Raw genomic sequence first — 15548 nt, 5'->3', positions numbered from 1 at the left:
CGCCACCTAAAATGAACCCCACCTAAATTAGTACAATAGGAAAATCAGAGTCCACAAGTCACTGGTTATTAATAAAACCACAGGAAAACTAAATCCTAAACTCTCCTTGATACACACAATAAATGGCATAGCCTGTAAGCATCTGTTGGAAGGTATATTTTTAGTTATTCACTTCAGGCTATGACTTGCCAGCCAATTAACAAAGGAGATTTACTAAGCCTTTCCTGTTTAAAATATTGCACTGAGGTTATCTTGAATTGGGGCTGCAAAGCCTAGCAGATCTGCTTCATATAATTTATTAAGTTTTGACCTCTGGGGGATAAGTAAAATTCTATCTTTCCAGGGAATTTGTTAAATAGTGTGCAACATTCAAGATATTCAATGTTTCATAATTAGGGGAATATGAGGTTCATAAATAAAAATAACAGTGATATCTTCCACAGTACCTAGAGCTTAGAATTTGGCAATGCTTGCCAAGGGTGCTTTATGCATCTGTGATGGTGAGAATCCAGGCTATGCAACCAGTAGTCTTCTCTGGAGCAAGATAGCTGTGAGTTCCATGTTTTGGTCAAAGAGACAGATGTATACAAAGATGATGGGATCGGTTAATTTCTCACTACTCCTCCTTACAGAGATTTTGAGTGAAACTGGGAACTGAGAAGCATTGATTTACAGCTTTACAACAGTTGGGTTGTCCCTCCTGAATTTAATGTGCCTCTTTCCTTTGGAAATGCACCAATTGGGATAAGGTATGTGCCAAAATTACCCTGAATTGGATTGGACTTTTATAGTGCTTTTTACTCTTACTCTTTTTCTCTCAAATGAGTAATGAATTTTATTAGCTGTTCTAAAATCACTCCAGGCATGGGAAAAGGCAACCACCAGTGCCTGTCATTATGTGGCAGGGCTGGTGCTGCACTGATGTGGGAATAGGGCTATTCTTTTGATACAGTATTAAGACATTTGTTTGATCTACTCCCCCAGATCCACAGCTCTCTTCCAATTCGACTTCACAGCAGAAGAATGGGCTCCTGTCACAAAAACAAATGCTTTCTTCCCCTCTCCTTATTCCACAACTTCTCATGGAACGCCAATGCAAGTCTAAGCCTCGGAATTGGTGAACCTGCCATCTTGGTAACAACCTGAGCTGCCAGGAGCTGTTTACTGGTCCAAAACAAGCAGACTGTCCATGCTTTAGCTAAAGACTCTAATTTCAAGAACATGGTGTGCTACCACAAAGATCTGAATTATTTTCATAATTATAATTCAAAAGCAAATGGGTGTAGAAATGACACTGAAGATCTAAGCATTTGAAGTATGTAACACTGAAAAAAGTCAAATGACTAAATGATCAACCTAGACATCTCTCCAGAATCTAAGAAATAACCTAGACCACACAGCCTCATTTTAGGGAAGTGTGATTATAGGTTTTCTATGTTGAGATGCAACAGAGAGTGTAACATGCACTCTAGAACCAGACTTCCTGGGCTCCTAGTCCTGGCATTGCCACTTACGGGCTATGGAACTTTGGGCATGTTAGAATCTCTGTGCCTTAGTTTCCCAATCTGTAAAATGGACATTTTAGTAGGAGTTAGATCATAGGACTGAATGAGGTAATATCTGTTATGCTCTTAGAACAACACTATACCCATAGTACTCATTACATAAGTGTTAAGTAGATAAAGGCTATGAGTTTTAAATTTTCACTAGTCATGGATTTAAGGCACCTGTATTGTAAATTTAATGTGTACAGAAAGCAAATAATAGGTGCTCAATAAATATCTGTTGAGTAAATAAGTTTATATCCTTTCATCCAGGAATTCCTTTTCTGGGACTCTATTTTAAAGAAATAATCACACATATAATCCAAGAAATATACAAGGATATTGTTGCAATATTACCTTTGTAAAAAGATGGAGAAAATACATTCACTTTAATGCAAGAGGGCTAAGAAAGGCAGGTGGGCTGGTGGAGGCTATATCTAAAAGGTGAAGACACCAGAGTTGTTGTTCATGAAAAGTGATTTATATTTTCCAAGAATCGTATATAGTGGAAAAAGGCTTAGTGCTATAATGGGCTTTGGGAAGGATACTGAAAATAGGATAGGAGTTGGAAAAAAATCAATGAAAAATTGTGTGGTACATGCTGTAATTCTCCTTGTAACTCTTCAAATATTCAGTAAAGCTAGTTAGCTCACAACATTTTGCATGTGATTGGCTTTTGTGGGGAAACGTGAGGAGGCTGGGGTCCATGATCAAGATGGCAAGTATTGCTGCAAAAGGAAAGAAGACAATGAAAGGAGGAAGGAAAGGAAGTCAAATTCATCCTGACAATGGTTCTAGATTAACAAATATTATGACATTAGAATTGAGTCCAGAATAGCTAGATCTCTGAGGGGTAATAAAGCCTGAAGGACAAGGAGAGCTAAAAATGGGAAACAATAAATTATTAAAGGTAAAGAATGATTAGGAAATTATGGCACATACATTCTAAGAAACAATACATGCTTATTAAAACTGAGTTTTTAAAGTTTGCAATGACAAGCAAAGCTGCTTATGTATTGTTAAGTAAAAGTGGGAATAAATACTGCACACTGAATAACTGCACAAAATTTTAAAAATTTAAAGAAAAGAATTAGAAATCTGTATCCACATATTATCAATTATATTTAGATGGGACTATGATGTTTAGGATTTTGTTATTTTGAATTTTTGCATTTTCCAAATTTTCTGTAATGAACATATATTTCTTTCATCATGGTGAAAAATGAACATGGACTTTCAAAACTCTCATGTCTCTGAAAACACTGGGGAGTTCCTTGGTTTTTTTTTTTTTTTTTTTTTTTCAGTACGTGGGCCTCTCATTGTTGTGACCTCTCCCATTGCGGAGCACAGGCTCCAGACACGCAGGCGCAGCGGCCATGGCTCACGGGCCCAGCCGCTCCGCGGCATGTGGGATCCTCCCAGACCGGGGCACGAACCTGTGTCCCCTGCATTGGCAGGCGGACTCTCAACTACTGCACCACCAAGGAAGCCCGAGTTGCTTGGTTTTAAAATTGTTTACCCTTTGAAAATCCACCGAAGAGGGAAAGTAGAAAAGCACATGAAAGTTCAACCACTAACAACTTCAACTAATTTAAAAAAGAGAAATAAAACACTGGTGAAAAGAGACCAGGGAAAATAACTACAGATTATGTATGTGATTCTAGAAGCTAATGTCAGCAAGAAAGGGAAGAACAATTAGCAATTTATTAACGAAAGTATTTTGAGCTCTGTAGGGAACCATAAACATTTGGTAAGTTACTTAAGCAGCTCTATGCATTGGCCACTCTTGCAAAGGATTAGAAGTCAGAATTTCTAGTTCGAAGTCCGGGGTCTTTTACCTCCCAGCTAAGTAACTTGGACAGTCATTTAAACTGAGACTTAGTGAGACTGACTCAAATGAATCGAAGGGCAACTTCCTGCTTACAGCAGTGTTGTCATAAGGATCAAAGAGATGAAGTATGTGAGGGCGTTAAGCGAACCACCAAAAGCGAGGCAAATATAGATTCTTCTTTATTCAAAAATGATAGAAAATTACCACATATGTTTAACCCCAAATATATCCCAACACCAAGTCAAACCAACCAACTAATCAAACTGGTGATACTAAATTCTTCATGTACCAGAAACTATCCTACATGCTTTTATGTTTGTTATTTAAATTTCCTTAAAAAGAAAGCAAACAAACAAATAAACCTTGATAATTAGTGATTCTACTGGAAGCAAAAGAGGTAAAAGCATAAGGAAAAGCACTGAAATTTAGAAAAGGGAAGCATCAACTCTGTGTATCTCCTGAATCAAGTCAGGCCGCTCTATGACCCGTAGGAAGAAGGAAGGCAATCTAATTATGTATATCAGCAAATGAAAGTGACTTTGAAATTCTGCCTTTTATTTTCCTTGGGAAACCAACCTAGAAAATATTTTCTTGTACTTATGTTTTCAGATCAAAAGAAAAGGATTAAATTTAGGATTAGTTTAGTATTAAACTCATTAGCTTTGCCAAGATAAATACCTAGACAACAATCAAAGTTTTATCAAAAGATATTTAGAATTTCTTTCTGTAGCTCTAACCTACACACATGCAAGTCAATTTTGTGAGCAATAGGGAGTTAATAGGATCACTAAGGATTAAAATCAGGAAAAGGGTTTGATGGGATGAGAAATGGAGAACAATCTCTATAGCAAACCCCTTGTGTTTGGGGCCACATGTTTGTGCTGTAAATGTTAAGTGTAATTGGGGAGCCAAGCACTGGTTACTCACCGTTAGGGTTACTCTAGTTAGTCTGATCTGAACTACTTGCTTGGTTCTGCTTTTCAAAAAAATCTGATCTTTTCAAGAAACAGTATTATGCAAAGAGTTTTTCCCCCTACCTTCAAGATGTTTCGTACTTTTTCTGTGACATGCAGTGTCTACTGTGATGCTAGTCTAGACTTCCTCTATTTTCCTCAACCACCCCTGTCGCTTTCAGATATCTGAATCTTTATTCTAATTTTAGTACTTATAACAGAATTAAGTTTATATCTGAATGCCTTCGTCAGCTGACAATACTATTCATCTGGGCTAATGACCCAGAAAAACAAATAAAAATAGGTATGTACTTCAGGACCAGTACAGAAGGCTCTAGTAGGGCATGACATGCCAATTACTTAAACATTCTCTTCACATCTTGACCTACAGACAAACAAATAGGGAACAGTGAGGGTCCAAACGGTCTTTAGACAGACCCTAAAAGAAAAATACCAAGCTCGACATCTCCAAACAAATTAGAAACAACACAGCTGTTAATTAATTTCAATGTTACCAAGATGACTGATTACATTTCTTAAAGAAAATAAGAGATCTAAATGACACATGGATTCTTTAGATCTTAAGTTCATCCAGGGCCCTTTGGCATTTGTGCAACTGGAATGGAACCAACTTCCACACTACCTGTGTTTAAAACAAACAAGAAATTTGCAAAGACCCCACACAGCTGGATCCATAGCCACAGCTGTCAGCCTGTGGTCGTGTGACAGATTTAATTCAGCCTTTCATCAAAGGGAGTTCCACTGGACAACTTCTCAAATGTTTGAGCTTCAGAAAGCAAGACAAACTTTTCTTACCAAAAAGGAAATGATTAAGTAAGGAATAAGCCATCTTATGCTGACCCTTTAACCTTCTCTCTGTCTTCAACTACACAGTTTCATGAGAATGGATAAACACCAGCTAAGTCAAAGTTAAGAGCTGTACAGCTGGGCAAACTCAGATTAAGCTGAATTTGGAAACAGTTCCCTTGGTAACAAAAAGGGACATAGATCTCAGAAGAAATCAGCCAAAAGTAACTCTTTAAATGTCTTAGTCCATTTCAGTGATATAAATCAGGTTAAACTTGGTAAATTACAAAGTTGTTTGCAAATATGAAGGATGATTAGTCATCATATTCAAAACAAACATTATAGTTAGAAAAATCAGGATATTCTATTTTATTAACCCTTAATTTCATTAGGAAAATTAAGGACCCGAAGAGATTTATAGGATGTAATAAGGTATAGTTTCAAACTGAATTTAAATCTTTCAGTCTTCTTTTTTTTTAATTTGTTTTTTTTTAATTTTTATTTTTTTTATTAGTTTCTGCTTTATAACAAAGTGAATCAGTTCTACATATACATATGTTCCCATATACCTTCCCTCTTGCGTCTCCCTCCCTCCCACCCTCCCTATCCCACCCCTCCAGGTGGTCACAAAGCACGGAGCTGATCTCCCTGTACTATGCGGCTGCTTCCCACTAGCTATCTACCTTACGTTTGGTACTGTATATATGTCAATGCCTCTCTCTTGCTTTGTCACAGCTTACCCTTCCCCCTCCCCATATCCTCAAGTCCATTCTCAAGAAGGTCTGTGTCATTATTCCTGTTTTACCCCTAGGCTCTTCATGACATTTTTTTTTCTTAAATTCCATATATATGTGTTAGTATATGGTATTTGTCTTTCTCTTTCTTATTTTCTTTTTTAAGGCAACTTAACAACATATATCTCTTAGGAGCATGTCAAAATCCACTCATTTTTGCTCAGCAAATGAAAAAAGAAAAGTGCATGCTTCTTTGCCTAACACTGGTACTTGTAAAGAAGTGGGAAAGAAGATCTAAATCAAATTAAATTACATGTTTCATTTAGTTTTCTAGAAACATTTGAAAGATAATAAATATCATTAAAAATACATCACAACCCAAGTACAAGTCCGCCTGACACCAGGGAAATTAACACCTTTGAGCCAGCTGCCAGGATTTTTAGATTAATTTATATAAAGTCTGTGATGAAAGCTGCCACCAGCTTAAACTCTGATACTATTTTAGTACTTTAACAGGCACACAAATGAGTCAAATGTGAGAGGTATGTGTGTATGTGTACATAAACACATACATGTCACGAATACATGAATGTAAATAGTCCTGTCAACAACATGAATTATATATGTTCAATAAGTCTTCCCATAATGATTGGTCAGCTCATTCTTTTATTTCCTTTCTTAATCTTTGGTTACTTGAAACTGAATATGCATAGTGGACATTTGTTATTTTTTGACCTAAGTAACATCCATCCTGCTTTCTTTTAGTATTAGCATGTTAATTTCCTTCTGAGGGCTTACTTCTTTCTCCTTCCCTGTAAAGAGCAGTGTTGGTGGGTCTGATAATTTAAAAAGACCTGTTTTTCTGTGATCAAGGCCACGTGACCCCAGCCCATTCAACACTTCCCTCCAGGACTCTGAATCTTGAAGGAGAGATGCCAAAATCCCACATGACCGTCCATTAGTTCCAAATACCAAGACCATCCCTGTTTCCCACTGCCCCGAGCTGCTCTAAGTCCATTCTTGTTCTTTGCCCAGTCTGTCTCTCCATTCTTCCCTCTGTTCCTTTCTCTGGATATGTTTGTTTACCAGGGAAGGTTTCTTCTGCTTGCATCTAAAAGAATCTAAAATGATATAATACAAGGAGCAGCACCTACAATAAGGGACTATTATTTCCTCAACTTACCTTTGTTTGGATTTGAATCATCTTAAAGGAGAACCTCTCCTGTAGCCAATGACTCCTTGAAGTACAGGATGTAGGTTTAGTAAACTCATGTGTTACTAATGAATTCCAACGTCATCCTACTCTATAAAAAATACATCAGGTATCATGCATCCTGAGAATGGGGGACAAATACCTTCTTGGTTTTCCAAGGTGATAAACTCAGTGCAGCCTTCATCTCTAATTTTCCACTAAGCATAATCCATTCTAATCATCGCTCTCTGATGTCACAAGAGCAACTGGGGCCAAAAAATAAGTTTATGTCCACATTTTCTTTCAGTGCTGATGTTGTCACAAACTATAACTTTGTCTCTATAGGAGGTGCCAGGTTGCATTGGAAGTTGTGTTAAAGATGACCGACCAGGTGTCTCTAAGCCATTGTTGGCCCTGTATCACCTTCCTTCATTCTGTCATTTTCATCTTAAGAGAAAACATTTGCTATATTTGTTGTATTAAAACCAATTCATATATTTTTACTTGTAGAAATAACATAGTCACACCAAACAATTTAATACTAATAGTAACTTTAGACACTACCATTTTTTATCATTTACCCCATATATGCTAATGATAGCTTTTATTTTCCTACTACTATTATCATGATCAAATGGCAAGGCCTATAATAAGTATTTAACACTTTCTCTCATTGAATATTCATACCAAGCCTAGAAGAGGTCATCATTGCTTTATTTTACAAATGCGGAAACTTGGAATCTGAGGACCTGCTCAAGCAATTTGATGGAAGAACTGATATTTCAATCCAGCTTAGCATAAAGTCTTTGGTCCCCTCCACTACACTCTACCAGCAAAGGTCATAGCTTTGCAGGAATAAGAATCAGAAACACTTTTTTTTTTTTTTTTCCTATTGGGAAGATTCTACAATAGAGCTGTAGCTTGGGTACTGTTCCTGCTCCCTTTGTTAGTTTCCACAATGAGGGAAATTAGAAGGCTGGGGGCTGGTGGGAGGTCACTGGGCACCTCAGGGGAGGAAGTGGTAGGGATAGAGGACTAAGAAACATTTACAAAATGGTAAGGTAGATGAAGAAAAGGAGATGAAAAGGTATATTAAGGAATCATATAATGAATGTGTGATTTTATGATTTATAATAAGACATATAAAGTTGGTCTTCATCCTCCTTTATGGCGCTGAGCTCCTAAAACCCTTGGAATTTCCTAAGAGCATGATGAAGGTGTTTTTTGTTAAGTTAAAGAATGACTTTTGGACAGGGTTGGGGTGGGAGGTTGGTTTCCATGAGAACCAACCACGCGATTAGAGAGCTGGACCTTTCTGTCCCACCTCCCTGACCTCTGGGGAGATCAAGTGGGGTTTGAGGTTAAATCAGTGTTTGAGAGCCAATGACTTAATCAACGATGTCTGTGTAATGAAGCCTTTATAAAAACCCAAAAGGATGGTGTTTGGAGAGCTTCTGGGTTGGTGAACACCTGGAGACTGGGGGAGACTGGTGCCTTTCCCCATACCTTGCCCTATGCATCTCTTCCATCTGGCTGCTCCTGAGTTATACCCTTTTATAGTAAACCAGTGATCTAGTAAGTAAAATGTTTCTCTGAGTTCTGTGAGCTGCTCTAGAAAATTATTCAAACCGGAGAGGGGATCATGGGAACCTGTGATTTATAGCCAGTGGATCAGAAGTACAGATAACTTGGACTTGCACCTGGCGTCTGAAGTCAAAGGAGGGGGTGGCTGGAACCTCCAATCTATAGTCAGTTGGTCAGAAGCACAGGTGATAACCTAGACTTGTGGTTGGCATCTGACGTGGGATTGGGGGTAGCCTCGTAGGACTGAGCTTAACCTGTGAGATCTGACATGATCTCCAGGTAGGCGGTGTTAGAACTGAGTTAAATTTAGGACACCCAGCTGGTGTCACACAGAATTTCTTGGTGTGGGGAAAAACCTCCACACATTTGGTGACCAGAGGCGTCAGAAATGAAGTGTTTTGTATGAGGAGTAAAGGAGACACATAAGAAAGAGAAGACAGGTGGAAAACTGACGTTTTCCAACTGAGAATGCTAGATAACAAGTGTGTCAAAAACCACAGTGGAAACTGCCACCAGTTGAGGGACTCTCTGCATTAAGAAAGTTTTGTACTGCTGTTAGCTGGGAAATAAAAGATGGGGGGATCATGGTGTTACTTTCTGTCCACTGTGCCCCTCCCCACCCGCCTCTGACAAATGGTCCACCTCCTGCTCAGATAGTTGTAAAGAATATCATCATGGAGCTAAGCTCTGCCCAGTTTGGCTTGGCAGTTCTCCTCCACCTTGTCTCTCTCTGGATTTAACTCTGCTTCCTCACCTAGCACTCAGTCTCGAGGAAAGTAAGATCATTCTTGGTTCAATTGCAGGTACTAATCCGAAGTCCATTTTGAAAGCGTCTTCTCTGCAGCTACGCAGCGTCTGAGCTAGCTGTTCCCTATTTCTTCAGCCACAGGCAGAGTCCTCAGATCCAGTTTCAACTTACACTTCTCCATTTCTGTGGTCTGGACTGAATTCAGATCCCCTGTTTACTCCTGTTTCTTTGCTTCCTTCCACCTTGTCCATTTATAGCATTCATCCCTGCTTTACGTTGTATTCCAACCCTGATTCCATCTCATTTCATCGTTTCCTGGAACCATCATCCTGGTTTCTGGGACTTCATCCTGTGCTTCCTTTCAGCTAACTGGTTCATTGTAAAGTAGTCTAAGTAGGTAACTGTGAATGTTTGTATAAAACAGTATCAGTAAGTAAGGAAGCACAGATGACCAGGGAGAAGCTGTCCACATTAACGTGGAAGAGTAAAGATAAAAAAGCAGACTTGAAAGACAAGAGCACAAGACATTTAATAAAATGACATATGTAGGAGATATAAATATTTCAGATTACATCCTCCATCTATAGTTTTCTACAATTTTCAATTTTCTATTAAAGTGCTAACAGTCTATGACTAAAGAGGAGGAGGGATTTTCATTTGTAGCCAAAGTCTTCTAAACACTTTGAAATCCTGCAGATTAATTATCCACAAGCCAGTAACAACTTAAAAATAACAACTCACATTTACTTAAATAAATTTTGCATTTTTTCTGATGGTACAGATGACTGATATCATAACTCAATTCAATAGTATATTTAATCTTTCTAAATTAGGATATGCAACTTAGGAAGGAAACTGTCTTTTTATTAACCTCTGCCCTATGCACCAGAGATCATACTGAATGATTGGATAAAAAAATAAAAATAAACATAGAAAGACAGTTAAAGAGAAAACCTTCAACTACAGAACACCATACACACTTCAAAAATTAAGGGAAGTAGTTCTACTTGATGATCTAACAAGTAAGTTCCATTTTCCTCAAACTTTTCTTATAATGCAGTTGCACTGTCTGGTATTGTATGTTGTCTGTGATAAGTGGATTAAAACATGGAAAGGGATTTCTTAGACAAGACACCATAAAACTGGATGAATAAGGGCAGCTTCCAAAACAATAAAAAATTCCAACAGAGTTAAATAAACAACATTTGAAGAAAGTCAAATAAACAAAATTGTCAGTCTGGGTCATGAGAGTATAAAGTTTGGGCTGTATACCACTAAGGAAGTCACAGACTTCCGGTTAAGTATTCTAGACTACTATGATACTAAACCATTTCTAAATTTGTCTTAGAGCAAGAAATGGTTTGTTGAATTCAAAATCCACAAAATCATTATAAAAACACAATCTGTGATAATTATTTCCAGCGATCATTATTTCTCCTTTCACCACAATATATAACTATATCCAAAAATTCAAAAGAAATCATTGTTTTATTCTCTGACCTAACTGTAAGCCTTATCTTCATTTGTTGGGCATTTTGACACTTGAATTGCTTCTTCCTTATTACCTATCCAGTCATCTCAGAAGCAGGTCTAGAGATGTTGGTTTAGCTTTTAAAAAGCTTAGATGAATGGTCTGTGGAAAGTCCAATCTGGTTCTGGATGGGCTTCAGCTAAGCTGGGCTTTGGTGGGAGCCAGGGTGGGAAATGGCATTTCTAAGGCAAACCTCACTGACACACAGAGTGATCTGGGACCCCCGTGAGCACTCAGCTTGATGCAATTCAGAATTTTGTCTACTGAGTGGCTCTGTCATTGAAAAAGGGTCCCAGGAGGAAGGAGTCACCTATAGCCCAGTGGCTTCAATGTTGCAGTCACTGAAAAGACAATCTCACTCCACAATTATACCCCACTTCATCTGCCCTTGGAAATGGAGACATTTTACTTGGTTTTATTAATACTCCATAACACTTGCAACTCATAACTTTTTACAACGTTCAAATCATGCTCAGAATCCACATGATCAAAATTAATTCCAGTAAACAATCTTAAGACAGGGCAGGTATTGTTAGGAACATTTTACGGAAGTGGCAGCTGAGGCTCAGAGCGATTTAAGTAACCTGCCCAAGGTCACATGGACCATGGGCGAGAGAGTCAGAATTACCCCTTAGCCCTCTAATTACATGCTTCACTTTCTTGGAGTCTCTCTCTCTTTTTTTTTTTTTCTAAAATGAAAGCCCGGGATAATACCTAAGGATGGACTGAGCAATCCCCTACTCAACAGAAGAGACAACCTGTGAAAGAAGATATGCCTATCTTAGGAGGACCAAAAGCAGGCAAAAGCAGCAGCGAGTCCCAGGGCCTTCTACAGAAGAAAGCGAATCACTGTATGAATGATCTTAATTAAATGTGAATGCACAGCTACTGAATGCTGTGGGAAATCACTCCATCCTTACTGGCTGCTTTCCCCATAGTTCTCAGCAGCAATACCTTCAAATGCAATTAAGATAATTCATGGAGTGATTAGCTTCATTATATGGAGACACACCAGAGACTGTCCTAACGCCAAATCCTGTGTGTGGTCTCTGTGAGATAGACATATTCTTCTCCTGTGTGCTATCTCTTTTAGTGGACACAAAAAGAAGTAAACCTTATGGTGACATAACCCTTGGAACTTCTAAATTCCACTGAGAGAAAGGCAGCTAGGAAATTAACGTTACTTGGACTGGTCTGAAGGTTAACATAATCTCAAACCAAACAAGTTTTCAAACACTTATCCTCTTTCACAGGCTGATGGTAAACAACCTATGAGGCTTTTATGGGGCTGGTAGAGAAGTCGCAACTGAGCATCCTTTGGGGCCAGTGGGGACCAAGAGGTTGGGTTCCAAGCTCTGCAGATTCCCATTATGAAACACTGAGTGGAAAGACCCAGGCACATCCCATGAGAACAAGGTTAAGGGGGTCAATTACCCATGTTTCCCAGTAGGAGACATGTACTACTAAGATCCTCTGGTAGAAATAGCAAGGCATCAATCCTATGAACCAGACCTCCAGTAAATTCTACTCCCATTAAATTACCACCAGACAGATTGTAAGTATAAAGACAACCACTATTACTTGAGATGGAGTATTCTGTACCTGATTTTGGCCTATCAAACACTGAGTGACTATTCATTAATTTGATTATTCATATTTATTCAATGACTATTCATATACAATCACTATATTACCAAAGGTATATATATATTTTAAGCTGTTCTATTTCTAGATTAAAGGTGTTTATATAAACAAGAAGATTATTTACCCCTAGAGCAGTGGTTCTCCACCTGGAAGATCACCCTCCCTGCCCAAGGTGACATTTGGCAATGTTTTGAGGCATTTTTGCTTGTCAAAATGGGGCAGAGCTTTCCACCAGCATCTAGTGGTTAAGGCCTAGGATGTCACTAAATATTGTACAATGCACAGGACAGCCCCAAACAACAAAGAACTCTCCAACCCAAAATGACAGTATGCTGAGCTGAAGAACCCCTGCCTTGAAGAAAAGCAAGCAAAACTTGAACCACCTGGTAAACTAAACATTCCTGTAAAAAGAGCTACCCAGTCATGTTGTTGTAGCCATTTAACATATAAAGTGGGCCACATTACATGTGAATCACTGAAGCTCTAGCCATCCACCCTGATACTCAGCTACCCATAGTTCTTACAGATAGAAATCTAGAATTCTGTAATAAATACACTTTTCCAGATTTCTCATTTTGTTTAAGAATACTAAAGCAGAAACATTTTTTAACAATAGAGAAAACCAAATCTTTTTACCTTTAAAACTTACCAATTTTTCCTCTCTTCCTTGGCTCATTTAATTAAATACTTATTTACATTTCCTTTCCTATTTTGGGTTGCTCTTTCTAAGAACTTTAAAACAAATCATGAGTGGTACATGATAAAAATAGAGCAGTAAGACTTTTTAAAAAACACAACTGTAGGGACTTTCCTGGTGGCCCAGGGGTTAAGAATCCACCTGCCAATGCAGGGACACGGGTTCGAGCCCTAGTCTGGGAAGATCACACATGCCGTGGAGCAATTAAGCCCGTGTGCCACAACTACTGAGTCTGTGCTCTAGAGCCCACGAGCCACAACTACTGAGCCTGCATGCCACAACTACTGAAGCCCACGTGCCTAGAGCCTGTTCTCCGCAACAAGAGAAGCCACTGCAATGAGAAGCCCGTGCACCACAATGAAGATCCAATACAGCCAAAAATAAATAAATAAAATAAATTAAAAAAAAAAAACACAACTGTATACAAGTCATCAATTGGGGTCTTAATTGAGGCAATGGTAGGCTTTTCTTTAAAAAAGAGAATATTCTAGTAGTATTTTAAGTATTTAAATCCTGTATCAACATTTTTTAAAATAATGATGGAAGTAATTCCAATATTCCAAATAAGTCAGTAATGTTTTAGCTACTTCCAACCTCTTCCAATATGTTTTAAACTAATGATGGAAGTAATTAAAAATAATGATGTAAGTAAAAAAGGATATTTATGAACTAGGTTGAATATTATGTTCCATCTAAGACTTTGCCCATAGCCTAGGTTAGCATACCACTCCAGAGCTAATCTTTTTTTTTTTTTTTTAAGTATTAAGAAAAGATGGAAAGCAAACAACATTCAGATACCTACAGAACTAAATCTGTGGATTTCTTCTTGATTTTTTCTCCTCATTGTTCGTCTCTTCTTCCAAAATTCACTGGGATCCCGTTTAAAAACCTTTCCTCGGAAGCTCATTGTATTGTTATTTGAGTGGCAAGATATTTAAAAATATCAATTTCTTTAAGCCTCTTCCTTCTGAAGCTTCACCAGGCCGAACAAATTTTTCTTCTCTGGTAAAAAGGGAAATGCTCATGCTACATTAACATAACTGAACAGAAAGGAAAAGAAAACCAACAAGTTACTGCTTCCTGTGAGTGAGTAACTACCAGCTGTTCAGAAGCGCTTTTGTGCATGTATTCTCCCTAATCACCTGCTTTAAAGCAAGATGAAAAACACAAAATGACTTTGGATGTTTAAGAGAATTGCTCACAGCTAAATAAACCATAGGATGTAAACTCACCCTTGGAACCAAGTCAAGACTGAATCAAAGAGTTAATTTATGGTAGGCTGCCATGTCTGTCAGTGTAACAGCCATCCAAATTTTATCACTGTGGCTAGATCTCAAAGGTGAATGGTAATAATCAGTTGGTCATGTATGCGTAGATTACATTAACGGTCTTTCCAGGGAGGTGCCCAAGAGGATCACTTAGGCACAATGGGAAAATATTAGAATTCTATTTATATTAGTTATCTCGATAGAGAAACTGTGCTTTACTAATATTTAACATAACACATTGACATGGACACCTTCATTCTCTACGTCAAATGATTACAAATAGTGAAACAGTTAATTCCCTAATCTTTAGATCTTTATGCCCTTTCTCTGGGGCAATTTAAAATGCACCTCTCCCCTCAAACCCACCCCAGTGCTCCTTTCTGTTTTATTTTTCCCCATGGCACTTACTAGCATGTGACACTACTATACATTTTCCATATTTTACTTATGGACTGTCATCCTCCACTAGATCCTATGCCACAAGAGTGTGGGAATATTTTTGTTTCATTCACTGTGTCTTCAGTGATCAAAACCATGCCTGGTTTCCAGAAGATTCTCAGTATATATATAATTGTTTAATAAAATAATAAATGAAGGACATATATATTGTGCTTAACAATGAAACTTGTCCCCTATGTATATTGTGTTTTGAAATATTAGCTATTGGCAGGGGCTATATAATTTATAAATACACACAGAAGATGGGAGTGCAGCCAACTTTTTTCTACGAAGTGCATGAGATAAGAAATATTTGGAGGCCACAGGACTAGGAAATAATTGATTAGATTAAATATTAGAAAGCTGCGTTCTAAAAAACGATTGTTGTGGGAGACGTTCATTCAGTTTCTTCAAGAGTTTGTTTCTTCATCTGCAGGGTGGACCCCCTCAACGGAGGTGTCCATCGGTGTGATGTAGGTGCTAAAGGAACCATTGCTTGTCTAGGAAGCACTCTGGGGTTTAAAAGATGATTGAAGGAATATTTCCATTGAGGACTGATCTTCACAACCACCGAGAC

The 15548-nt window shown here is 38.1% G+C and overlaps 1 protein-coding gene across 5 annotated transcripts in view; it reads right to left on the bottom strand.

Annotated features, from left to right (window-relative positions):
* The window catches only part of DOCK10 (dedicator of cytokinesis 10), a gene marked incomplete at both ends in the record, with an annotated part of 299463 nt that overhangs the window by 163879 nt on the left and 120036 nt on the right, over window positions 1–15548 (bottom strand). The window contains one exon of one of the 5 annotated variants that reach the window (XM_079710446.1): window positions 14068–14172. The exons of the other annotated variants lie outside the window; for them this stretch is intronic. Within the exon in view, the coding sequence (XP_079566572.1) occupies window positions 14068–14172 (105 nt within the window). Of the gene's footprint in view, window positions 1–14067; window positions 14173–15548 lie in introns of those variants that run through there. 5 annotated transcript variants of the gene reach the window in all.

The sequence above is a fragment of the Hyperoodon ampullatus genome (assembly GCF_949752795.1).
Source record: "Hyperoodon ampullatus genome assembly, chromosome: 8".
Taxonomy (NCBI): Eukaryota; Metazoa; Chordata; class Mammalia; order Artiodactyla; family Ziphiidae; genus Hyperoodon; species Hyperoodon ampullatus.
This window is presented reverse-complemented; position numbering and strand designations above follow the sequence as displayed.